This window comes from Poromitra crassiceps (genome assembly GCF_964638095.1).
Source record: "Poromitra crassiceps genome assembly, chromosome: 30".
Classification (NCBI taxonomy): Eukaryota; Metazoa; Chordata; class Actinopteri; order Beryciformes; family Melamphaidae; genus Poromitra; species Poromitra crassiceps.
This window is the reverse complement of record NC_139652.1, coordinates 3,145,072-3,172,339: the sequence shown is the minus strand read 5'-3', so window position 1 is coordinate 3,172,339 and position 27,268 is coordinate 3,145,072. Positions and strand designations below refer to the sequence as shown.

The 27,268-nt window shown below is 46.0% G+C and overlaps 2 protein-coding genes across 5 annotated transcripts in view; both read right to left on the bottom strand.

Annotated features, from left to right (window-relative positions):
- nfatc3b (nuclear factor of activated T cells 3b) overlaps nucleotides 1-17,186 on the bottom strand; it is a 26,878-nt gene extending 9,692 nt beyond the window's left edge. For both annotated transcript variants that reach the window (XR_014553872.1, XM_083662930.1), the window contains exons 1-6: nucleotides 16,843-17,186; nucleotides 7,880-8,564; nucleotides 5,504-5,881; nucleotides 4,531-4,693; nucleotides 1,844-1,933; nucleotides 531-640 (exon numbers count right to left, since the gene is read on the bottom strand). Coding sequence is in view for 1 of the 2 variants with exons in the window: in XM_083662930.1 (XP_083519056.1) it covers nucleotides 531-640; nucleotides 1,844-1,933; nucleotides 4,531-4,693; nucleotides 5,504-5,881; nucleotides 7,880-8,564; nucleotides 16,843-16,906 (1,490 nt within the window). In the remaining variant the exon portion in view is untranslated. The remainder of the gene's footprint in view (nucleotides 1-530; nucleotides 641-1,843; nucleotides 1,934-4,530; nucleotides 4,694-5,503; nucleotides 5,882-7,879; nucleotides 8,565-16,842) is intronic.
- A 1,553-nt stretch (nucleotides 17,187-18,739) lies between these two features.
- dus2 (dihydrouridine synthase 2) overlaps nucleotides 18,740-27,268 on the bottom strand; it is a 39,167-nt gene continuing 30,638 nt past the window's right edge. For 2 of the 3 annotated variants that reach the window (XM_083662858.1, XM_083662860.1), the window contains 3 exons: nucleotides 22,978-23,065; nucleotides 21,633-21,706; nucleotides 18,740-21,480 (listed from right to left, as the gene is read on the bottom strand). In XM_083662858.1, coding sequence (XP_083518984.1) covers nucleotides 20,994-21,480; nucleotides 21,633-21,706; nucleotides 22,978-23,065 — 649 coding nt within the window. In that variant the 3' untranslated portion in view covers nucleotides 18,740-20,993. The remainder of the gene's footprint in view (nucleotides 21,481-21,632; nucleotides 21,707-22,977; nucleotides 23,066-27,268) is intronic. The other variant, XM_083662859.1, reaches the window with a different exon arrangement.

Sequence of the window (27,268 nt, the reverse complement as noted above, 5' to 3'; positions counted from 1 at the left end):
GTTCTAACGGTCGATTATCGGTTAAACGGTTATCGGTTGACATCCCTACTTCTAACTGTGAGGCGACAGCGCTACCGACTGCGCCACTGTACCCCAGGTTAGGTTAAGTTAGTTAGGTTAAGTACATACATAAGTGCCTGGGTAGCGAGCAGACGTCAGTATTTGACAATTTAGCAGCTAAATCATAGATTATTGAAAGATATTCCATATTCCAAACTGAAATGCTATAACAGAAGTGGTGTATTGGCCAGAATGACATGAACATTTGGACACTTATTCAGCGGGTTTCTTGCATGTTGCGTTCAAGTGCACTGTAAAAAAAAAAAAAAAATTGCAATTCCATCGGCCCGCGGGCCGCAAGTTGAGTATCACTGCGGTAAGGCATGGTGTATCTTGGTTATGTGGGGGGGATGTGGCAAATGAGCTAAACTCCCCAAAAAGTGGAGTATCCCTTTAAAAACACCAGCCTGACCCTTTAATAAAATCACAGTATCAGTCTTAAATGAGATCAGTGGTAAAGCGTGTGTCACCTGGCGGCCATGTTGTTCTCGGGGAGCAGCGGGATCTCCAGGACCTTGGTGTTTCCCAGCAGCCTCTCCTGGCAGGCGGTGGTGACCGTCTTGCCCGTCACACGGTGCACCTTATAGAAGGCGTGAAGGAGGATGGGGTAGGGTTAAGGGTCGAGGGTTGAAGGGGTTTAGGGTTGAAGGGGTTAGGGGTCAGGGGTTAAAGGGGTTAGGTTCAAGGGTTGGGGTTAGGGGTTGGGCTTAAAGGGGTCAGGGGTTGAAGGGGTTAGGGGTTAAAGGGGTTAGGTTCAAAGGGTTGGGGTCAGGGCTTGAAGGGGTTAGCGGTCAGGGCTTGAAGGGGTTAGGGGTCAGGGCTTGAAGGGGTTAGGGGTTAAAGGGGTTAGGGGTTGGGCTTAAAGGGGTCAGGGGTTGAAGGGGTTAGGGGTTAAAGGGGTTAGGTTCAAAGGGTTGGGGTCAGGGCTTGAAGGGGTTAGCGGTCAGGGCTTGAAGGGGTTAGGGGTCAGGGCTTGAAGGGGTTAGGGGTTAAAGGGGTTAGGGGTTGGGCTTAAAGGGGTCAGGGGTTGAAGGGGTTAGAGGTCAGGGCTTGAAGGGGTCAGGGGTTAAAGGGGTTAGAGGTCAGGGCTTAAAGGGGTCAGGGGTTGAAGGGGTTAGAGGTCAGGGCTTGAAGGGGTTAGGGGTCAGGGGTTGAAGGGGTTAGGGGTTAAAGGGGTTAGGTTCAAAGGGTTGGGGTCAGGGCTTGAAGGGGTTAGCGGTCAGGGCTTGAAGGGGTCAGGGCTTGAAGGGGTTAGGGGTTAAAGGGGTTAGGGGTTAAAGGGGTTAGGGGTTGGGCTTAAAGGGGTCAGGGGTTGAAGGGGTTAGAGGTCAGGGCTTGAAGGGGTCAGGGGTTAAAGGGGTTAGAGGTCAGGGCTTAAAGGGGTCAGGGGTTGAAGGGGTTAGAGGTCAGGGCTTGAAGGGGTCAGGGGTTAAAGGGGTTAGAGGTCAGGGCTTAAAGGGGTCAGGGGTTGAAGGGGTTAGAGGTCAGGGCTTGAAGGGGTCAGGGGTTAAAGGGGTTAGAGGTCAGGGCTTAAAGGGGTCAGGGGTTGAAGGGGTTAGGGGTCAGGGCTTGAAGGGGTCAGGGGTTAAAGGGGTTAGGGGTTAAAGGGGTTAGGGGTTAAAGGGGTTAGGGGTTGGGCTTAAAGGGGTCAGGGGTTGAAGGGGTTAGAGGTCAGGGCTTGAAGGGGTTAGGGGTTAAAGGGGTTAGGTTCAAAGGGTTGGGGTTAGGGGTTGGGCTTAAAGGGGTCAGGGGTTGGGGTCAAGGGTTGGGATTAGGGGTGTACCTGGTAGAAGGCGTGAGGGCGGATGGAGCGCTCGTCGGCCGTGCCAATGAACACCAGCAGGCTGAGCGGCTGCTCGCTGTACCCCAGCAGCTGTCAGACAGGAGACAGGAGACACAGGACAGTCAGACAGGAGACAGGACAGTCAGACAGACAGGAGACACTGGACAGTCAGACAGGAGCCACAGGACAGTCAGACAGGAGCCACAGGACAGCCAGACAGGAGACACAGGACAGTCAGACAGGATTATTCCTTCTGTCATTGTCAGTGACTAGCGCAGCACCCGTTCAAAACGTGTCTGTCTGAATGGGGCAATTGTTTCTTGCAGCTTTCTTGAGACATGCTTGTGTCCGTGGTGCAGCTTTCTTGAGACATGCTCGTGCCCGTTCAAGTCAAGTTTATTTTGTATAGCCCTAATTCACAAGCCTGTCTCAGATGACTTTACAGATATGTGTTTGGCTAAGTCTAGCTAAGCACAATTAATAAATACTGTGATTTGCTGTTTGCAAAAATATTAACTGTGCTGACGAGGTGTTGGAACTAAAGGTTCAGCTGCTCCACCAGAATAACCTGCCTGGTGTGAGTTTCATCTGACGGAGGCCTTGATCCACATCCAGAGAGACAGAGACAGAGAGAGAGGGAGAGACAGAGCTACAGAGAGACAGAGACAGAGAGAGAGACAGAGAGAGACAGAGACAGAGAGAGAGAGAGAGACAGAGAGAGACAGAGACAGAGAGAGAGAGAGAGCTACAGAGAGACAGAGAGAGAGTTGCTGCTGCTGCACCAGAAATACCATGCAGGACAGACTGAACCACGTGTCTGTCGTCTGTCTGTCTGACCTTTTGATGTGAACCAAATGTGAAAAACTAAAGGAATTAGATTTTTGTGATTTTTCTTGCGTACATTATTAAATAGGTGCACTGCATACCCAGGTATTTGAACTAAAAGAAAAGAAAAGTCATTTTTGGGTTCAGCTCGACTTTAAAGTGGGCAGAGTTTTATCTCAACCAATCATTAGGAGAAAGAAAGCAGCATCGACATAACAACCCCTCTCTCTTCCCTGTAGCCAGGTGCTGCAAGAATGTGTTCGGCATGACGTGATGTGGCCACACCCCCACAGTCCTGAGAAATGATTTGAGTAGCCTGATTGGCTGTTTTTGAGCTCTGTTAGTTGTGAACTTTTTTTACTCATATTTGGTAGTTTATTTAATGTGATGATCAGTTGTGATATCTTAGTTCAAATTGGCTGTCTGTGGGCTCGGTGTGGTTCAGTCACGATTCTTCTTCTTCTGTGGTGTTTTATGGCAGTTGGCATCCTTTATGTTGCATTACCGCCTCTTTCTGGATTTACCAATCCACTGTTTCCCTACATTCTGTAAAACCTGATCCTCCTCTCAGCCTCTCCCACCCCCCCTCTCCTCCGTTCAGTCACGATGTCATCAGTGATGTCACTCGAGCAATTGTGTTGTCATCAGTGATGTCACTCGAGCAATTGTGATGTCATCAGTGATGTAAAGCCTTATTATTACTTCCGCGTCAAACCTCTTGCCGAATGTGCCGCAGCTGGCCGGCCTGTCGGCGCAGCTCGGCGGAGGGGCCGTGCAGCTCCTCGAAAATGTGACTCCGCGGCATTGACGTGACCAGCACGAGAGCTGTGATTGGCCGTTTGCCTTGGGCCAGGTACGTATGCAGGTATGTATGCAGGTATGCAAACCGCTGGTATAAACCAGCGGTTTGTTCCAAGCCAGTGTGATCCTTGACTCACTCTCACACGGCAGCCAATCAGCGTTGAACAGCGTTGCCAGCGTATTTTCGCTCGAGTTGGGATATTTCATCTCGGGCGACGAGCAAATTTTCTCCCTATCGCTCTGTCTCTGTCGCTCGAACGCCCAGCGATTTTTCTCCCGGGCGGATATACACTCAATCGCTCGTTTGGATTGACTTCGTAAGTAAACTCGATGCCAGCAAAAAACTTTAATAGGTCGGTGTGAACGCAGCTTAAGACAAATAGATTTAGATTGTCCTTTGTTCCTTCTGCCATTATGTTTTTAAACAATCTATAACCATGGATGTCATCGTGTCTCTTCTTTTTCCATGATTTATGGTGATAGTCAGGTGATTTTGATCCATCCTGTGCTGTATTACTGTATGTCTGATGTATTGTTGTTGCCTATGTATCGTGTTGGACTACAGTCTGCAAAGCAAATTGCCCCTCGGGGAAATAAACGTTTTTTGAACCTTGAACCTTGCCTGTGGTGAGCTCTGATTGGCTGGTGTAGGTTACCTTGACTGTGGTGAGCTCTGATTGGCTGGTGTACAGTAGGTTACCTTGACTGTGATGAGCTCTGATTGGCTAGTGTAGGTTACCTTGACTGTGGTGAGCTCTGATTGGCTAGTGTAGGTTATTTTGACTGTGATGAGCTCTGATTGACTGGGGTACAGTAGGTTACCTTGACTGTGGTGAGCTCTGATTGGCTGGTGTACAGTAGGTTACCTTGACTGTGGTGAGCTCTGATTGGCTGGTGTAGGTTACCTTGACTGTGGTGAGCTCTGATTGGCTGGTGTAGGTTACCTTGACTGTGGTGAGCTCTGATTGGCTGGTGTTGGTTACCTTGACTGTGGTGAGCTCTGATTGGCTGGTGTAGGTTACCTTGACTGTGGTGAGCTCTGATTGGCTGGTGTAGGTTACCTTGACTGTGGGGTGTCCTCCAGCAGCAGCCTTGATGGCGCCCCGGCTGCCCTCCGTCTCGTAGTGTGCGCGGTGATGTCCCCGCGGCTCCACCTCCACCTGCAGCTCCAGGCCCTCCCAGCGCCCGGGCAGGGGCCAGTCTGCAGGGGGAGGTGAGGATGGCCTGGAGGGGGACACACAGGCCATGTACTGATCACATACGTCAGGGGTGCCCACACTTTTTCAGCTTGGGAGCTACTTTTAAAATGACCAAGTCAAAGTGATCTACCAAACATATTTATTTATATATATATACACTGAGTATACAGTGGAAAACAGTGGAACAGTGGAAAAACAGTGGAAAAACAGTGGAAAAACAGTGGAAACAGTGGAAAAACAGTGGAAAAACAGTGGAAACAGTGGAAAAACAGTAAAAAAAAAAAAAAAAAAAAAAAAAAAAATCTTCCCCAATGCCACGCGATCGACCACACTACCTTCTATCTGTCGCGATCGACCACACTACCTTCGCGATCGACCGGTCGATCGACGTATTGGGCACCCCTGACATACGTACTATACCCAGTGCTGGTTCTCAAAGTGGGGTCCGGGGCACTCCATGGGTCCCCGGAAAAACCATATTTCCTCTAATATTGGCCCAGGCCTTCATTTAGCTCAGCTGCAGAGGGTAGCAGGCCTTTATTGGAAGCAGGCTTTTAGAGATAGGCCTTTATTTCTAATTCCCTCTGTTTGTATTTGCTCATATTTTAGTAGCAAGCCTCCTTGTTTTCTGATCTCCTTCTGTTGGCGTTTGTTAGCTAGCCGCTTCCCCCCACCCTGTCTGCCTGATTTACACCATCCATCACTGCCATGTATTAACTGCATGATGAAAATACACAAATGCACTCTGCTCCTTATGGATTTGAACATTAACATAATTAAGATTGATAATAACTAGCTGATGAGTAATGAAACATCACTCAGCTCCTCCACCCACCTGAACAGAGGCGGGTTGCCAGGTCTGGGTTTGTTCCAGCTGAAGTGTGAAGGAACAGGCAGGAAGAGCTCCGCCAGGCTGTCCCGCTCCTGCCCGGGACCATCCAGCAGGTTCCTCAGCTCCGTCAGCTCGCCTGGCAACCCGCCCGCCGTGCGCCTGGTCTTAGACGGGACGTCCGGCGCCTGCTGGCCCAGCCCCAGCAGGGAGCCCAGGGTGCCGACGGGGCTTCCTGCCCAGCAGGTGTCGTCCGCCACGCTGCCCCGGGGCGAGGCGCCCAGCGTGGGGCTGGGCGAGCGGCGAGGCGAGGGCGAGCGGCCGGGCCGGTCGGCGCCGGAGTGACGCCTCTTCCCACAAGGCGACGTCGGTCTGGATGAAGACCTGGAGCGGAACACGGACGGTCAGGAGATTCCACCCATGTTAACTCTCTAAAGGAAAAAATCGTCAGTTCAGATGTGACCAGTCTGATCAGATCTGAACTGACTGACTGAAGTGTGAACATTTGAATGTTTATTATAAAACGGCTCTCTCAAATCAAGCAATCTTATTGGTTCACAGCTGTGATATAATGAGCCGCAATCACTGTATCAGTCCGCCTCTGAGAAAACAAATGGTAGCTAGCTAGCCTGCTAGCCTCGCAGAGTGACACTATACTGTCGTCTCCTGCTAGTGATGTCATCAGTACACGACAGCAGTTCCCTTCCGCCCCAACCAGGCGCCCCGATCGCTAGTGCAGCGACCTGGACGCATACCCCCAATCCAGCTTCCCACTCGCAGACACAGCCAATCGTGCCTGTATGGACGCCCGACCAAGCCAGAGGTAACACGGGGGCGCGAACCTGCAACCCTCGTGTTGGTAGGCAAGGAATCTACCGCTACACTACCCGGACGCCATTCCGCCATTCCTTTCTATTTGGGGAAAAAATCACCTTTAGAACATAAATAGCGGAAAAAGTGAACGTGATTAGAAGTAAAAGTAAGAGCACACTATTCTGGAACATGCTGAATGTGTGAGAGTTGGAACCACGTTGAAAGCTCAAATTTAAAATATTTTAAAATATAAAAAGTGCCCGGAAGAAAAAAGTATAATGATAAAGTAAAGCCGGCTACAGACTGCCACACATGGCTCTAATAAACCTGGTCAGGTTTGATGTGCATAGACTGTACAATGATGACACCTGCTGGATCGCAGGTAAGATGCACGTCAATACACAAGAGTCTATCATCATCAGCGCGCGTGGAGCTACAATCAAGATAAGCAGGAATTGAGCCTGGGCAATTAGTGGTCCTACTTCTGTGTATGGAAAAAGATCCACAGAAGATCAGGAGGAGGAGAATGTGGACCCAGTCATATCATGGCTAGTAGGGGAAAGCGGGGATGCCAATTTTGTGAGCGAGCTTGAGGTAACGTAAAGTATGTATTAGCATCTACTAGCATTTAGCGTCTACTTATATGATGGCATCATGCGGAATTTCTATTGGTTGTTAGTAGACGTCGTCGTAGCCGTCACCCTAGTCTGGGTGGTAAAACCTCGCTCCGTGACTTCCGGCTATGGCCGGAACGTAGGAACCAAAGTGCTGTACTGTCATGTTATGGATCCGGCAAGTTTCTTCAAGGACTTCTTTGAGTACTTTGTTTGGTAATGTACTGTATGTATGTCCATGCTTCTTATTTTGTCTCTAACTCATTTCAGTTCGAGAAATGAGTTTTTCATGTGTTGCTGTCCAAACAATAAGCTGTAGGTAAAAATGGGTGATGGCGTCAGACATTATAATGGTCTGACGAGTGACGTATGATAAGACAGTAAATACAATACTTACCGTAAATATCCTCTGCCATTAGCTAGCTGTAAGCTGTCAGCTACGTTTGCTACCTAAGTGCTCACCAGGCTCAAAACGCTGCCATAATAACTTTTAACCAGTTCGATATCTGTTGGCCGGTTTGTTGATATTTTGGCTTCTAAAATATTTTTTTTTACTGAGATATGACCGGAAACAGTATGGCCACCATTTCCGTTTGATCGCAGACAAAGAGTATACTGAAGACAAGATGAGACGCTCTTCTGCTTCTTTTACAACAGTGCCTGCAGTCGTTATGTTGCAGTGGAACAAACTTTTAGGCTTGGGTTCTTATCACTCTAAGCTCTTTGGCACAAATGGTGACGTGCGTTGATACAGCACGTGCACACATGTACGCTTTCATACAACACCAACGGTGACACTGACTGGAGGCGGGCTTTAAGATGTATAACAGACACTATTTAAGTCTTTTGTTCTGTTTAAAAGAAAAAGAGCAGAATACAAATCAACAATGTGATTGGATAAGATAATGTGTTTCTATCTGCTTCTCTCTGGACACCTGATTGGTCCTGGACGTACCTGGAGGCGGGACGGGGGCTCAGCCAAGTCTCCTCTGTGATGCTGGTGCGGGGGGAGGGGCAGGGGGAGGGGCATGGCGACTGGCCGGGCGACAGCGTCTGGCAGAAGGCCAGCGGGTGCTGGTACTGCTGCTGCCAGAGCTCCACCCCGAAGGCCCCGCCCCTGCAGCCGGGCGAGGGGAGGGGCTCCAGCCCGTAGGCCCCGCCCCCCGGCGTTGGGACGGGCTCCGCCCCATAGGCGCCGCCACCGCAGCCCGGCGAGGGGAGGGGCGAGCCCAGCGTGAAGCGGGCGGCGGCCTCGTTCAGCTCGCCCTCGACGTCGTCGTAGACGTGGGAGAGCGAGCCGCAGGACGACAGGTCGGAGAGCGCGCTGCGCGACGACAGGCTGCTGCAGGGAGACAGGTTGAGTGCCGCGGGGTCCCGCACGCCCCCGTCCACAGGCAGGTACAGCTGGTCCCTGCTCCATGCCCCGCCCCCCCTGCTGCAGGCCACGCCCCCCGCCCCGCCCTGCCCGCTGCACGCCTCCTGGCTGTGGACGGTGAAGGAGGTGATCTGGATGCTGGGACAGTCGAAGGCTCCGGCGGTGTTCCACAGGGAGCCGTACCGGGGCCCCGGGGGAGGCGGGGGGGCGGGGCATGGAGGAGGCTCCTGGCCGGAGGAGGGAGGCGGCCTCACGTCATCTGGAACTGAGGGACAACAAACAGAACAGTAAGCAAATGATGATGCCTGAGGATTTGCAATGCAAAGCAGCCAGAAAGCCCATTATCATCACTATGAAGTCCTCATCTTTCATCCTGTACTGTCTTCTTCTTTTATCCGTTTGATTTGATGATTGTAAACACTGTGGGCTCTATCTTCCCAAAAGCGCTAATTTAGCATTTGCGCTCGTTTTAACGCCGTGCGCAATGCAAATTGGGGGCGGACACAAGCGCATGCCTGTGATAATTGTACTGGGCATTGGCTGCCCCATGCCAAAGCAGGCGTTTCAGCGCTAAGATGTGGTGATAGATGGCATTACCCTATCGTCAGCAGCGCGCAATTACTTTGCGCTAAGAGCTTTGAAAAGGACCTCTTACGCGCAAATACCTCTCTGAGCTGGGTGCGCTGCACGGAGATTACGGCTGCGCTCCCAGCGCAGAGAGGTATTTGCGCAGTGGAAAGTGGAATTCCTTTTGGATATGTCATTACGCACAGCCTTGCCACGCCAAGACATCAAATTATGCTGCTAAAATTGGGTATTAGCAGATAATTCAGTGAGGCAATCAACTATAACTCAGTGAGAAACTTTTATCACATCGCAAAGAGGGAAATTAATTGAGAAAACTTGTTGGACAATGGACATAGGCTATTTACCTTCATAAGCCGGAGGGTCGTTGGCACCACATACTATCTGTCAATAAGCTCTCTCTGTCCTCTGCACGAGTGAGTACACTCTATTACGCATGGAGAGAATTACAGCATATTGCATGCCTCGCGCAAACAACCATTGCGAGACGGGAATCTGATTGGTTTTGATTGACGTAATGCCCAGCATTGCCTGGCCACGCCTGTGAATATTTCTGGTAGTTAAGACCGCCAAAATCCCATTTACGCAGGCATTTTGGGACGCAGATGATTTTGGCACGGCTCTAATTTGCGTCTGCGACACGTGCCGTGAACCTTTCCGCATCCCGGCCGAGAATTGCATCCTCAACATATTTCGGGGCTGTTTTAACTTAAAAAATAGGGAGGTCACGTCTACCAGACAATTATATCACTTTTAAACAGTTACATTTCTGTATAAATCATTACAATATGCTCCCGTGATGTGGGGATGCTGCCGGCGCGGGGGTGCAAAACTCGCCATAACACCTGGCGGACGGCGCAAGGCGTCCACAGCCTGTCGGAAGATAGAGCCCCGTGTTATTATAACACAGTGTTCTACAAAAAAATATAATTCTTCTTCTTCTTATTATTATTATTACTGTGTATTATTATTATTAGTAGTAGTAGTAGTAGTAGTAGTAGTAGTAGCAGTGATAGTAGTAGCACTACATGACAGATTATCTACAACAGCTCAGTGAGTTCATTCACACAGCACCGCACCCTGCTATTAATACACACACGGCCCTAAACACACACACACACACACACACACACACACACACACACACACACACACACACACAGAAGCGTCATGCCCATTGTAACTGAGGGGGCAATTGCCCCCTCAGATTTTTGAGAGGTAAAAAAAAAATTTTTTTTTTTTTTTTTTTTTTTTTTTTTTTTTAATAAACATAGGCTATAATATTATAGGCTGTGTATGGTAGTTGAAACATAGTTTCAAGTTTACGTTTATGTATGTTTGTAGTTAAAACAAAAACATAAATACTGTATAGGCTACATACAGTACAACACAAAAGGCTGTTATTTACCCTTTGTCGCCACCTGGTGAGTAAATATATATAACTAAAACCATTAGAATTGACAACCGGTCCGCAACTTTTTCTCCCATGTATCTACCAGTCCTTGGCACAAAAAAGGTTGGGAACCCCTGCTCTAGAGGAAAGGTTTCTACCTTCTGAAAAGGCAATACCAGCCAAAATAAACATTGTGTTACATTGCTTTGAAACATGTGGTCTCCCTTTTTTGTCAAGTCCATTGAGCCTGGGCAGTGGCAATGTACTTAGTCTGGTGATTATGGATCTTTCCAGGAGGCTGAGCAGTTTGGAAAATAGCCTTAAGGTTACACCTGCTCAGTCTGTTAATTTAAAATTAGATATATTCCTCTAAATCTGGCTTCCAACCCCCCAAATTTTTTGCCGCCCTCCGGGCGGCGCCACAGTTCGCCCCCTCAGATTGTTGCCTTGCATGACGCCCCTGCACACACACACACACACACACACACACACACACACACACACACACACACCACATGCAAAATGGTGTGAGAGGTCTGGCTGTTCTGCTTGACACCCCCACAACAACTGTTATGATGCAACAGCTGGCCCTCAGGGGAGAGGGGTGGAGGGTGTGGGTGTGTGTGTGTGTTTGTGTGTGTGTGTGTGTGTGGGGGGGGGGGGGGTGGAGGGTGTGTGTGTGTGTGGGGGGGGGGGGGGTGGAGGGTGTGTGTGTGTGTGTGTGTGTACAAAGTGTGTGTGTGTGGGGGGGGGTGAAGGGTGTGTGGGTGTGTGTGTGTGTGTGTGGGGGGGGGGGGGGGTGGAGGGTGTGTGTGTGTGTGTGTGTGTGTGTGTGTGTGTGTGTGTGTGGGGGGGGGGGGGGGGGGGTGGAGCTTGCAGATGGTGGAGGATGTAGAGGGGTGCAGCGTGACCCGCCAGCTGGGTGACTCTGGGCGGTTAAAAAAACAGAACTTTACAGTAAGTCACAGCAGTTGGATGGCGTCTGACTCAATGACAGTAGGCTGCTATTAGAGTTGTAAGTTGAGTAGGAGTTATAAGCTCTGCCATTGGTGCCGTCCATTTCAGACGGGGATCCCCTTCCGCCATCCCAGTGTTTCCAAAGTACCTGTCGCTACGTGATACAACAACAACAACAACAACAACAACAACAACCCGCTAGGCCCAGAACCTGCCCTCATGATGGTTCTGCCTGGCCCGGAGGGAGGTCAAAGACAAACCACACCATTTTACTTAGGAACCTAAGAAGAACATTCAATGAGACGACCTAAATTGGCTGTTTTTCAGTGATGTTCAATAAATGCTGAAGAATAAGTGCAATGTATGTTCTCTATAATTTAACCTAGTGATAAAATTTGAGGTTACAGCATTACAATATTTTTTTGGCCCCCGGCAACAATGTGGGTTTCTCATGCAGCATTTTCTTCCACAATTTATTTTCCCATAGACATTTCGTAAAATGCTTATAAAAAATAGTTTGACTTGGTCAAACCAAATGGTTCAGCTATATTTAGAATCGGGAGAGACCATAGAACATTTCACACGGACCAAAACTTCGAACATCGAAAAAATATTTTCTTTAAACCCGCATCCGAGTTAAATGTTATGCGGTCTCTCCTGTTTCTAAATATCTATGAACCGTTTGGTTTGAACAAGTCAAACTATATTTTTATAAGCATTTTATGAAATGTCTATGGGAAAATAAATGGCGGATGAAAATCTCTGGTACAGTGCTGCTGAAGCAGGAAGTGACGTTCCACTTTGGCTCTCTATAGCAGAATGACAGTAGGTTGGGCCAGAGCCGTATAGATAGAAGAGTCCCATAGATAGAAGAGTCCCGACATCTCCATTCACTCCAATGGAGCAGTTTTTTACTCTCAAGAGTTCCAGGAAGTAAGGTCCTGGATTAAGCAGCACTGTCGAGTTGCAGCAAAATAGACAGTTTGTGTTGTACTCTGAAAGGGTTTTTCATCCCTTGAATCAAATTGTACATTATCAGCTTTATTTTAGCATGCAAAAGTAGCGCGAGACCCATTCCTGACTGTTCATTGGCTAATGAGTCTTGCAGTTTGGTCCTCCGCTGACGCCACTCTCTCTCTAGAGGACAGTAGGTTGGGCCACATAGCGCTGGCCGCTGGCACAGGAAGGTCTCATGTGACTTGCTGTCATGTGACCTAACATAAAACTAACAGGTGACCTGCTGGCCTGGTGCTTCATGGTGTTTTTAATCCGGTCATTCTAAATCTTTTTCATATCAAGGACCCTAATTTAGTTGAGCCACAGACCTCCATTTGTAGGGCCATATGCTTCCTCCGAGACATGGGCAGTTAGCCAGCCGCTTCTTTTCACCTGACAGGGGAAGCTTCACCGGTAGGACATAGCACGTGGGAGGTTCACGCTATACCAACCAGTTCCCCTCCCTCTGAACAGGCGCCCTTAACGACCAGAGGAGGAACCACATTACCAACCAGGATATTGCATGTTTTTGGTGAAGGGGTTCCTATATGAGGCAAACCCCCGGGGGGCACGGGGAGAACATGCAAACTCCACACAGAAAGGCCCTTTTGACAACCCCACCCGGGCGGTGGGCACTCGAGGACATGCGGACGGGCACGCATTCCTTCAGTGTTCACAGCGTCCCAGGTGGGAATCGAACCCAGGACCTTCGAGCTGTGAGGCGACAGCGCTTACCACTGCACCACTCGGCTCTCTCAGACAGCCTCTTCCACATGTTTCTCAAAGTGAAAACCAGGTTGTGAGGTGACGTAAGGGTAAGAAAGAAGCAGGCCAGCACTCCAGAATGTCCTTTCAAAATGTAGTAGTCACCTGGGGCAGAGAGCACAACGGACATTTCAGCGTCAAGCCTTCATCAGCGTGACGTAATGGTCACGGAGCTTTCAAAGTAAACCCCCGCCGTCGAGTAGCAATGAACCCTTCTGCTTTGGTAGGTGGCTTAGAAATGTTTCTGTGACACTTGTAACTACGTGCGTATCTCCGATTTCGATTGCTTGGGCAGCGCGAGTGTCTACCGTCTCATAAGGGACTGTGGAGGGGAGGTGATCACGTCATATGCCGACACAGTTCCGAAAGGGGCTAACCGTGTATGGGTGACAGTATTAGCATTGCAATTATTACCTGTGTGCCTTGAGAATGTCCACCATATTTTCAAAATAAAGTGGTTAAATGCAAACTTTTTATTCTCGTGTTTTTTTTAATTAATAAAAACATGTCATTAAACATTATCAATGATTATCGATATTGACTGATGTGAAATATTTGATATCAATATACTTTTTAGGTATATCGCCCAGCCCTATTATCAATACTATCTATACTTTTGTCAACCTTAGCAGGAACACATCAACCTGAACTTTAAAACGTTTGTAGCTCCTGTCCTGTCATGGCTGCTGGCCTGCTGCATTATCACTACCACCATTACCACTATTAACTGACATCAAATGACAACTTGTCCAACAATAATCAATACTAATCGATACTAATCAATACTGATCAATTCTTCAAATACACTGTCCAGTCGTCTGTCTTCAGCAAGCTGATTTATCCTGTTCAACTCATTCACATTGAAAAGTTTACTTCAAATTGATGACAGTTGTAGCAGATGTGTCAATTTCACAAAATAAGAAAAGCAACTTCCATTCACAACTTTCAAAATAAAATGCTGAAGTAGTAAGTGAAATTCTGAAGTACTTCTTTTTCTTTTTTCTTTTCTTATAATTTTGATATTTTCTTAATCGGTTTAATGATTTATCAGTACAAATACCAGACATGTTCTGTTCTCTGTTTCATCTCATTGAATGAATGCTTGTTTGTGTCTGCAGTGCTGGTCAGACTGAGGAGGAATCTGAAAAATCACTGTGGACTCACTTAGCTGTGACGGACATCTGTCATGTCATCAGTTTATATATTTTATAGACGAATGATTCATCGATTCATCTGAAATATAATCAAAAAGCAAAATAATCTTTAGTTACAGCCCTGAATGAGACACATCAATCAGTGGTTCTCAAAGTGGTGTCCAGGGGTTCTTGAGGGGGTTCCAGCAAACGGATGAACTGTTTCACATTGATTTCATTTACAAGATGTGAACACAGTCAGAGAAGGTAGCAGAATAGTTTCCCTGTTATCTTTACACTACAGACAGGAGTTCTGTTATCTTTACACTACAGACAGGAGTTCTGTTGTCTTTACACTACAGACAGGAGTTCTGTTATCTTTACACTACAGACAGGAGTTCTGTTATCTTTACACTACAGACAGGAGTTCTGTTATCTTTACACTACAGACAGGAGTTATGTTATCTTTACACTACAGACAGGAGTTATGTTATCTTTACACTACAGACAGGAGTTCTGTTATCTTTACACTACAGACAGGAGTTCTGTTATCTTTACACTACAGACAGGAGTTCTGTTATCTTTACACTACAGACAGGAGAGTTCTGTTATCTTTACACTACAGACAGGAGTTCTGTTATCTTTACACTACAGACAGGAGTTCTGTTATCTTTACACTACAGACAGGAGTTCTGTTATCTTTACACTACAGACAGGAGTTCTGTTATCTTTACACTACAGACAGGAGTTCTGTTATCTTTACACTACAGACAGGAGTTCTGTTATCTTTACACTACAGACAGGAGTTCTGTTATCTTTACACTACAGACAGGAGTTCTGGACTAAATCATATACAAAATATTCTCAGATTTGGGTGTGAGACAATTAGACAAAATCTCATGAAATGTGGGTCTGTGGCTCTATTGTGGACTGAATTAAAGGTCCCATTCCGTGCAAAAGCTGTTTTTACTTGTAAATGCATATATACTGCTGTCATCCCTCCCTGTAATGAGTGGTCACAACCTCAGAACTGCCAGAGTTGGATTTGTCCCTATCCAGCTTCCCCCTGCAGTCTCCTTCAAGCCACGCCCCTTACACTCTGTTCCCCCAGACGGGTTAATGTGATGTCACTCGGGTCCTTAAACATACTGCGCGCGGTCTCTCTCACACAAGCTACCTGCACCATTTTGTCTATAGCCACAAAATTAACACTTCTAGCTGGAGCGACGCCAACTGTACGTGATCCAGCAACTGCGGAGGTGCATTCGGTAAGTCTAGGCATTTTGAGATGTCCTCTTTAGCGTAGCAACCGTTAAGTTAGCGATAGCTCGTTGCTAAGGTTAGTTGTGGACACAACCCTAAGGGTGCTGGTCCACGGACGCTAATCTGATTGGCCGCTGGGAGCCTGGGGCGGGCTCACCCTCAGCGGCCAATGGGAACTGTTAGTTCTGAATATATTATAGAAACAGACCATTCTTGGGAAGCGACGAGATGAGGAAGTGACAACTCCGTCAGAACGAACAGGGTTGCTATAGTTTCGACAAATTAATCCAGAATCATGTTTTATGGACCAGAGACACACGTTTTTAAGAGGTTACAGCGGCACGAATTGGGACCTTTAAGGGTCATTCATCCTATAATAAGAATGCAAAGTGTCTGTCTCTCTGTCTGAGTGTGTGAGCAGAATCGTGTTCGGCCACAGCTATTCCATTTTACGTGCGATCGGGCTGAATCTTTCAGGAAGTGTAAAGAGCACCCCTGCGGGTGACCTAACAGAGCCAGATTTTTTGATTATGATTATGATTATTTGCCCTAATTACCTAATGATTGCCCTAAATACCTATTGATGTGATGTCACTTGAGCAATGATGACATCATCGGGGGATATCATCACTGATGACATTACTCACTGATGACATCATCATTGAGTGCTCGAGTGACATCACCAATTCTATACACTAGCATTTCCCAGTCACGGCCTCGCCAGCCCTGCAGCTCACCCACTGCATGTCGCATACACAACTAGGCCGCTACGCGACCTCGCCTGCTCTATGACATCACTGATAACATCATCACTGATGACATCATCACGGAACTTATAGCCTCAGCCAGGAAGGATGTGACATCACTGATGACATTACATCATTAGGTAATTAGGGTCAGGTCAGCTCCGTCAGGTCACCTGCTTGGGTGCTCTTTACACCCCCTGAAAGTTTCAGCCCGATCGCACGTAAAACGGCATAGCTGTGGCTGGAGAAAATTCTGCTCAGACATACGTATTATGCGTATTATGCAAACTACCACTATAGATAACAAAGGAAAAGAATAACATTTAGAATTTTGGATTGTTTACACTGACTTCAAGGCAGTTGAAATTATTTTTTGGGATGGTTCCAGGGCAGCGATGTCATTCTGCTGCTGCTGTTGTTTTGGTAAAAGTAATGCAAAAGTAGTGTAATAAGTAATGAGTTACTCTACACAGACAATAATATTGTAAAGTAACATTACTTTCAAATGAAAGTAACTAGTAATATGTAGTATATTACATTTTGAAAGTAACTTGCCCAACACTGGTTACAGTACAGCAGCTCTGATACACTACGCCTTTGTCATACATTTCCTTTTATTCTGAAGGCAAAGTCTCTGGAACTTCCTGTATCTCGCGTGCTAACTTCCGCTAGCTTGACGGATCTCAGCTAAAAACACCTACTGACCTGTCTGCCTGCTGCTGTCCTCCTCAAACAGCAGCCTGAAGTCCAGCTCCTCTGCCCAGGACATCCCCACGGCCTGTCTGTTGTTCACCTGTCTGTTGTTCACAGTCTGTCTGTCTGTGTCTTCAGGCCGAGCTGTCTGTCTGTCTGTCTGTCTGCACACGGACCCGTCTCAGTCACTTCCATCAACTGTCTCAACAGGAACAACAAGTCTATCCCGCACTGAAAGTTCGAAACATCCCATAATATTAGATTGCACTATTGCTAATATACTATAAACATCCCGTAATAGAAACTAAACAGCCCATAATATGTTTCCCTGTTGTGCTGCTCGATGTTGCGGCGAGTTTACTGTAACTTCCAGGTTGCTCCCCGTGCTGCGTTCAGGGTCCCGTCGTAAAACCCCGCTTCACAAGTTTGTGACAGCGCGTTCAAATGACTCAAAACATCCCAAACCCAGTTCACAAACATGCTGGAACTCTTGACGACTGAACTGTGTGACGTGACGTCATGTCTAACTCTCTGCATTTTGAGTTATAGTGCTTTTTGCTCGAATTCTGTAACATTTTGTTATAGTCAGGTCAAAACACACACACACACACACACACACACACACACACACATACACACCTAAATGGAGGGAAATGCAAGAAGTTGTAAATGCACAAATCAAAATAAAAAATAACTCCAAACTTTAAACCACACTAGCAGTTAGGTTTTCAAGATTTATTTTAATAGCCATAGTGAGTAATCAGATTACAAATTAGGAATTTGACTTTGTGCAGTATGCAGCGCAGTGATCAAGATGGAGCAAATAGAAAAAAATAAAATTATGACGATAAATTATAAAGTTGAATTAAGTAAGAGTCCATTGAAGTGACATAATGGTGTGGGGTAGGATCACGTCTGTGGGAGAATGTCCATGTAAATTGTCCATGTTCTATCAATGTTGTTGTTCACTATCCGGTGTTGTTCCTGTGCGGTCACCGTAATTCCGCATTTCCCACAGCACCTGAAGGCACCATCGGCCAGACACAGTGATGACGCCAGCAGCGGGGTGAACATGAAATATGAGACAAACTTTAGCTTTTAAAATAAAGATATAAATGAAACCAACCTTTCAGAATAAAAGCCTACAGGACATGGCTGACTTAAACACGTTTCAAAAACTAACTACTAATCCTGTATCCGTTAGGTTAGACCATAACCTTCTAAAGAATTAATCAGGCTACTCTAGTTAAGTATGAAACGGTTACTGGTTTAACAATAAACCGTGATACAATTCCTGATATAGTAGCCTATTACCGTTTCAAATGTTAAAGCTGCTAATGATGATGATAACATTCTATGTCACACTCCCCGTCCCCTCTTCCATTGTATTCATGTCACAACACAGTAGGTGCTCGGAAACTGAACCGACTTTTGTTTAGGCCTCTATGGCCTCTTTTATAGGCTATCAACAACCATCATCAATTCTACAGACATAAACAGGACATTAATTTTGGACCCTGTCAAACGATTACCGGTAATTCACAATCATATTTGTTTTTAGGAAAAGCCAGATTTTTATTCTGCAGCTTTCTAAAAGTTCAGAGGATGTAATGTGTAGGCCCTATGTGTGTGTGTGTGTGTGTTTATATATATGTGTATATATATATATATATATATATATATATATATATATATATATATATATATATATATATATATATATATATATATATATAGCCATTCTTCAGTACTTCATATGGTTTGCTGGGGACCCCACACCCCACATTGAAAGCCACTGGCTTAATACATTTAAAGAGTTTTCCATCAGGAGTGGTGATGAACAGTGAAACTACAGAGTCAAAATAAAAGTGTTTAATCAGCATCACTCCTCCACACAGACAGACTCCTCAGTCAGGAGAGACACAAGGTGTTCAAGACCTGTCAGATTATCATCACTCAAAACAAACACAACTCAAATAAAACCTTCTCCCATAAAATAAAACCATCTCCCATAAAATAAAACCATCTCCCATAAGGCACCAAGGCTCCGAGACAAACACGGCTGAAATCATATTTACATTGTCAATATCAATACAATGTGTGTCCCTACAAATAGATGTGACATGTAAAGTGTTTCCCAGGCAGCGCTGCCCCCTGCTGGCTGGACTTCTTTTTCGTTCGGTCTTCTTATTTCCCCACATTTATATTATTGATAAATCAACATCTGAACCTCTGCAGTTCCCATGTTAAAACATGGAGATCAATAAAAGACAAACCAACATAAAACAAACAGGCTTGTGGCCAGAAGGTTGCCAGTTTGAATCCCTAAAATAATCAAATGGGGGGAAATCAGACTGGAGTGCACTCAAAGGGTTTCCTGGAGAGACGAAGGCAGAAAGGAAAAGTCTGAGAAATAATAATAATAATAATAAGCAGAAGCATCAGCAGCAGAGTGGAGCTGCTGGACATTGGCTTTCCTTTTGGTCTCAAACCAAATCATCTGTGTGTTTTCTACGGAAGCATAATGCATTCTTTCACTTGAGAGAAAAATTTGCCCATTTTTCTGACTTAACAAGATCATTGTGAATGGGCTTTATATTAATAATAATTGATTGGATTTATATAGCGCCTTTCTAGACACTCAAAGCGCTTCACACATCAGGGGAGGGAGGGGGAGGGGCTTCACACATCAGGGGAGGGAGGGGGAGGGGCTTCACACATCAGGGGAGGGAGGGGGAGGGGCTTCACACATCAGGGGAGGGAGGGGGAGGGGCTTCACACATCAGGGGAGGGAACTCAACTCATCCACCACCGGCTTTCTGTCTGAACAATGTCCTGAGGTGCCTGTGCAACCTCAGCAAACTAATAATACTGCCGTGTTAAAGCAGCTACGAGCAACTTTTTCGATTGTTATTAAACAGTATAAATTTAATATCAATGCATCACATCTTACCTCTAATAGTCGACGAGACCAAAGCCGTGTGTATCTGAGATTGCTCCCTTAGGTGATTATTAAGTCTATAGTCTGTCTAAACTCGCGCCAACAGGGGGCTCTCTAGAGCGACCGGACCGGGTAACCCGGAAGTGAAACGCGGAAGTGAAACAAGGAAGTGAAACGCAGCTGCCTTCCAACGCCGTTTGCGCTGCCTAGCAACATAACATAAACAATGTGAACGCCACGCATACTCGCGGGAACATCTCTCGTTATATTCTAACAGGTTTTTTGGAAGTTATTTTGTGGTTATGGCTGAAGTGGCTGCTGCAAACCGTTTCATTTCACTTCCTGATCTGCCCTGGCTACAGACACACTAACACTGGCCGATTCACTCGGGGTTCAAGCGAGACTACTCTGCGTTGCTCTCGTCGACTATTAGAGGTAAGATGTGATGCATTGATATTAAATTTATACTGTTTAATAACAATCGAAAAAGTTGCTCGTAGCTGCTTTAAAACAAAATAAAAAAAAATCGACATACTGCTCCACCTGGCATAATCCAAGTCTGCACAAGCCCTGGGATGCCAAGGTGACTTGAAAAGACATCATTTACCCTGTTCTTAGCTGCAATCTGCACTGTAACCAGGTGCTGCAAGAAAGTGAGGTGCAGCTACTGTAGCCTGCATGCAACAGTACAGATTTCAGCTAAAAATCAGGATGTAAATGACATCTCTTCAAGTCAACTTGGCATCTCAGGGCTTGTGCAGACTTGGATTACGCCAGGTGAGCAGTATGGAGGCTTTTCTTCTTTCATGTTTAGCTTCTCTTGGGATTTCCAGATATCTCATCAATTGAGAAATTCTCTGAATTGTTCCTCATTAATTCAGAAAAACAAAAACAGGGCAGTTTTTTCTCTCAAGTGAATTCATTACGCTTCCGTAGGTTTGTGGCGCTGTAACAGAAAAGTGAGGTTTGACACTCGGAGAGAGACGTCCGAGAGTCCAACAGCCAATCGGAGATCAGTTCAGACCGCTCATATACGGCTCGTTAATGTGTGTCAGACAGGAAGTGACACACCTGAGATCTGACTCCGCCTCCTGTCACTGTATCTGACACCATGGACTCGCCGGTCTCTTCTTCTGTAGTGTTCACACCAGCTCACAACACGTGAAGAAGAAACAGTTTGGTCTCCTTCTACCCAGAATGCATTGTGTTTCAGGAAGGTTTCCTATTGGAGGGTCAGCTCTCTGGGCGTGTCCGGCTCGTGGCCGTCACCATTGGTAACGACAGCGGTCGCCGCGGTTTCCGCCTCTGGCTGTGGGTCAGCTTCGCGGCGGTTGTTGCGGAGTTCTTCCTCGGTGGTGCTGTGGCGTTTGTTGCAGACTTCGTCCTCGGTGGTGCTGTGGCGTTTGTTGCCGACTTCTTCCTCGGTGGTGCTGTGGCGTTTGTTGCCGACTTCTTCCTCGGTGGTGCTGTGGCGTTTGTTGCCGACTTCTTCCTCGGTGGTGCTGTGGCGTTTGTTGCCGACTTCTTCCTCGGTGGTGCTGTGGCGTTTGTTGCCGACTTCTTCCTCGGTGGTGCCGTTGGCCCTGCCCTCCCTCTTCCTCTTGCAGACCAGGCCGGAGTCTTCCTCTCCGATGCGGCCCTCTGGGACCCCGAGGACCCGCAGGCAGACCACGGCCGCCCCCTGCTCCGCAAACTTCTTAGACTTCTCCCTGAAACAGAGAAGATGGAGGTCATACTATGTCATGTCAGTCAGTCAGTCATCAGCCAAACAACCTGCGTGTGTGTGTGTGTGTGTGTGTGTGTGTGTGTGTGTGTGTGTGTGTGTGTGTGTGTGTGTGTGTGTGTGTATGTGTGTACTGACCACAGTGAGGACCTGTACTTCCTGCCTGCCACAGTCACAGTGGACTGGAAGCCTCGGTCCTGGCAGCGCTGAACCTGAAGACAACACACAGACAGACAGACAGACAGACAGACACACACACACACAGCCTCGTCACAATCAGCCAGTGTAGTATTGATCCATATGTAATCAATCAAACTGCTTCATGTCAGACTGGACCGATCAGAACCACGTGCGCGGATGTCGGGGAGCCGTGCATTATTTCTGCGAGCGCTTCCACAGCACTCACGCACAGGATATAGGTCTGTTACCATGTGACTCACGCACAGGATATAGGTCTGTTACCATGTGACTCACGCACAGGATATAGGTCTGTTACCATGTGACTCACGCACAGGATATAGGTCTGTTACCATGTGACTCACACACAGGATATAGGTCTGTTACCATGTGACTCACGCACAGGATATAGGTCTGTTACCATGTGACTCACGCACAGGATATAGGTCTGTTACCATGTGACTCACGCACAGGATATAGGTCTGTTACCATGTGACTCACACACAGGATATAGGTCTGTTACCATGTGACTCACACACAGGATATAGGTCTGTTACCATGTGACTCACGCACAGGATATAGGTCTGTTACCATGTGACCGTTGGATCGAATGTCTGTTAAAACTAACTTCACCACGGTAGATAATGTCCAATCATAAAAGACGAGGACTGTAATTATTATATTTAGGGATACAATGGTGGCTGGCCCCACCCACTTACTGCTCAAAAGAAAAGCCAGTGGTGAGCAGGTGGAAGTGCTGTGCGCAGCAGAGCAGTGATAGTAACAGATTCTGCACATGCTCACAGCATGGCTTTCTCCTCACAGGCTACAACACTCAGGGTTCCCACACATGATCATGGATACAATTTCAAAACTTTTCCAGGCCTGGAAAATGAGGTTTTGAAATACCATGACTTTTCCAGGCCTGGAAAATGAGGTTTTGAAATACCATGACTTTTCCAGGCCTGGAAAATGAGGTTTTGAAATACCATGACTTTTCCAGGCCTGGAAAATGAGGTTTTGAAATACCATACCATGACGTTTCCAGGCCTGGAAAATGAGGTTTTGAAATACCATGACTTTTGCAGGTTTTCTATGACCGTGGGGCCCCTGAATACCGCTGGTGTGAGCACACTGAGTGTGTGAGCATAAATTCATAGCATAGCATAGCATAATAATAATGAGAATATTTTTTCTCTAACTCTTTTTTTGTGTCTGAGCCTGTTTTTGTTTTCGATGTTCTGAAAAATTGCAAAATAAAAAAAAAAATAAAGAAAAAAAGAGAAAAAAGAGCAGGTCCTCTCACCGTGTGGTACTGCGGCTGCGCCAACTTCTCCTGGCGGGTCCACTCCAGCAGGAACATCTTAGGGGTGATGTGAGGCGGATACTCCCTCCTACACACACACACACACACACACACACACACACACACACACACACACACACACACACACACACACACACACACACACACACACACACACACACACACACACACACACACACACAGGTTCAACACAGTCAGAGCAGTTTAAACAGATCCAGGGAATCGAGGTGGGTCTGTCTGGCTGTCAGGCCAGCTCCAGGCTCAGGTCTCTTCTGCGTCAGTTATTTTGAACACAATAACGTTACGTCAAGCTGAAGTTCTGTGAAACTCGCCACATCTCCAGTCTTGTCACCGAAGTGCATTTTCTTTTCAAAATAAAAGCCCTGCAAGGCTGCCACAAAAAACAGTTGTGAGTGGTGAAATCTCCCCTAATGAATAATTTAGCAAAGGTTTAAGGAGACAGCCTAGGCCATGGATGGGCAACTTTGATGATAGAGGGGGCCACACAAAAAATCATCACTACCAGTAGCCTACTGTAACACCATCACTCCCAATTATAGCTACTAATTTGATGAAAAGGACTGGTACAGTGTGTATTATGATGTTCAATGTTGGACCATTGCTTACGTATGAACTGTACTGAAAACAAATTCCACCAGCCTGGCTGTGTGGTCATTAAAGAATCTAATCTAATCTAATCCAAGTTTATTATACCAACATTTATATTTTTCATATTCAAATTTAGTAATTCTTCCATTCAGATGACACCAGAAACTTTGCTCTAGCTTTAAAACAGTCCGCTACAGCAATTTAATGGGGTACATCAATCAAATGCTCGAATGCTAACGTTAAACAGTATGTGGATGGATAATGCTAACGCCATTAGCGGCATGTACTGGGTTTTACAGTAAAATAAAACACACAGATTTTGGTGGTCTAACCTAACCAGAAACGTCTGCATTGTAAAAAAAAATTAAAAAAAAGTTTTTTTGGAAATTGACCCAAGGGTCGTCGTCACACTGAGTGAGGTCAGGGGCCACAGTTGCCCACCCCTGGCCTAGGCTATTTCATGACCGTCTTATGATTTGGGGATAGTGCTAACCGGAGATATCTCCTCCTGCTCACTTATAAAGCTCTCAACCACCAAACACCCATCTACCTCTCTGACCTCCTGCACGACTACACCCCCTCCCGTTCCCTGCGCTCCTCCACTGCTGGTCTCCTCACACCGCCTCACTACCATGGGTGCAAGGGCCTTCAGCTGCACTGCCCCCAAGCTCTGGAATTCCCTACCCCCACACATCCGACAGTCCGACACCATCACAACATTCAAATCCCACCTCAAAACCCACCTGTTCAAACTGGCCTACTCTCTGTAATTAATGTCACTTTTCCCCAACCAATCTGCATTTTCCTTCCTTCTTAGCTATGTTTTATTCCTGCTGCAATTTGCCCTGTTTTTAATATGTATATGTTCTTATTACGTGAAACTGTTTTTATATGTACTGTAAGGCGACCTTGGGTGTTCTGAAAGGCGCCTCCAAATAAAATGTATTATTATTAGGGGTCCAAGCACGAAGTGCGTGGATCCCTATTGTATCTGTAATGTTTATTAGGGGTCCAAGCACGAAGTGCGTGGATCCCTATTGTATCTGTTCCCTTTATTAGGGGTCCAAGCACGAAGTGCGTGGATCCCTATTGTATCTGTAATGTTTATTATTATTATTATTATTATTCTGCCCTAAAACAGCATGCACGTCAAAAACCGTAAGGGCTACAGTAGCCAGACCTTGCACATAGGTTGGAAATGTGCCCCACTGCTCAGAGACAAAAAATTAGCCATATTGGCCAGATGGTGGCGCTATAACAGACCCTTTTGCGTATTGACCCATAACTCACACCCATTTAAGCCTGCTAGATTTTCCAAAAAAAAAAACGAACTTGTCCTAGGCCATTTGCCCGAATGAGCCCAAACTTTTTCTGTGTCATCTCTGGACTTCCCTGATCTAAAGTTGTATAAAGAATTTGGATACGTGAAACCGTCTTGAAATGATAAATGTTTAAACTTTGACACTATGTCATCATAGATGACATCATAGATGACATCATAGATGACATCATAGATGACATCATCAGTGATGTCACAAGACTGTCACCTTCTCTATGACGACGTCAGTTATGACATCATAGATGACATCATAGATGACATCATAGATGACATCATCAGTGATGTCACAAGACTGTCACCTTCTCTATGACGACGTCAGTTATGACATCATAAATTACATCATAAATTACATCATAAATTACATCATAAATGACATCATAAATGCCCTTCTCCTGGTACTATATAAAGCTTGAAGCTTTGAAGCAGAAGCTTGGACCCCGCATCGCCGCTTGCGGCTATATTTATTATTATTATTATTATTAGGGGTCCAAGCACGAAGTGCGTGGATCCCTATTGTATCTGTTCCGTTTATTAGGGGTCCAAGCACGAAGTGCGTGGATCCCTATTGTATCTGTAATGTTTATTATTAGGGGTCCAAGCACGAAGTGCGTGGATCCCTATTGTATCTGTAATGTTTATTATTATTAGGGGTCCAAGCACGAAGTGCGTGGATCCCTATTGTATCTGTTCCGTTTATTATTATTATTATTATTATTATTCCGCCCTAAAACAGCATGCACGTCAAAAACTGTAACGGCTACAGTAGCCAGACCTTGCACATAGGTTGGAAATGTGCCCCACTACTCAGAGACAAAAAAATTGCCATATTGGCCAGATGGTGGCGCTATAACAGACCCTTTTGCGTATTGACCCATAACTGCTGAACCGTGAGGCGTAGAATCAAAATTCCACATCTGCTGGATTCCCTGGATCAATACGCATCTATCCATATAGACCACGCCCATTTAAGTCTGCTAGTTATTATTATTATTATTATTATTCTGCCCTAAAACAGCATGCACGTCAAAAACCGTAAGGGCTACAGTAGCCAGACCTTGCACATAGGTTGGAAATGTGCCCCACTGCTCAGAGACAAAAAATTTGCCATATTGGCCAGATGGTGGCGCTATAACAGACCCTTTTGCGTATTGACCCATAACTCACACCCATTTAAGCCTGCTAGATTTTCCACAAAAAAAAACGAACTCGTCCTAGGCCATTTGCCCGAATGAGCCCAAACTTTTTCTGTGTCATCTCTGGACTTCCCTGATCTAAAGTTGTATAAAGAATTTGGATACGTGAAACCGTCTTGAAATGATAAATGTTTAAACTTTGACACTTTGAAACTTTGAAACTTTGAAACTTTGAAACTTTGAAACTTTGAAATTTTGAAACTTTGAAAGTTTCACCGGAAGCTTGGACCCCGCATCGCCGCTTGCGGCTATATTTATTATTATTATTCTGCCCTAAAACAGCATGCATGTCAAAAACCGTAAGGGCTACAGTAGCCAGACCTTGCACATAGGTTGGAAATGTGCCCCACTGCTCAGAGACAAAAAATTAGCCATATTGGCCAGATGGTGGCGCTATAACAGACCCTTTTGCGTATTGACCCATAACTCACACCCATTTAAGCCTGCTAGATTTTCCACAAAAAAAAACGAACTCGTCCTAGGCCATTTGCCCGAATGAGCCCAAACTTTTTCTGTGTCATCTCTGGACTTCCCTGATCTAAAGTTGTATAAAGAATTTGGATACGTGAAACCGTCTTGAAATGATAAATGTTTAAACTTTGACACTATGTCATCATAGATGACATCATAGATGACATCATAGATGACATCATCAGTCATCTATGACTGATGATGCACATGCACGTCAAAAACCGTAAGGGCTACAGTAGCCAGACCTTGCACATAGGTTGGAAATGTGCCCCACTGCTCAGAGACAAAAAATTAGCCATATTGGCCAGATGGTGGCGCTATAACAGACCCTTTTGCGTATTGACCCATAACTCACACCCATTTAAGCCTGCTAGATTTTCCAAAAAAAAAACGAACTCGTCCTAGGCCATTTGCCCGAATGAGCCCAAACTTTTTCTGTGTCATCTCTGGACTTCCCTGATCTAAAGTTGTATAAAGAATTTGGATACGTGAAACCGTCTTGAAATGATAAATGTTTAAACTTTGACACTATGTCATCATAGATGACATCATAGATGACATCATAGATGACATCATAGATGACATCATCAGTGATGTCACAAGACTGTCACCTTCTCTATGACGACGTCAGTTATGACATCATAGATGACATCATAGA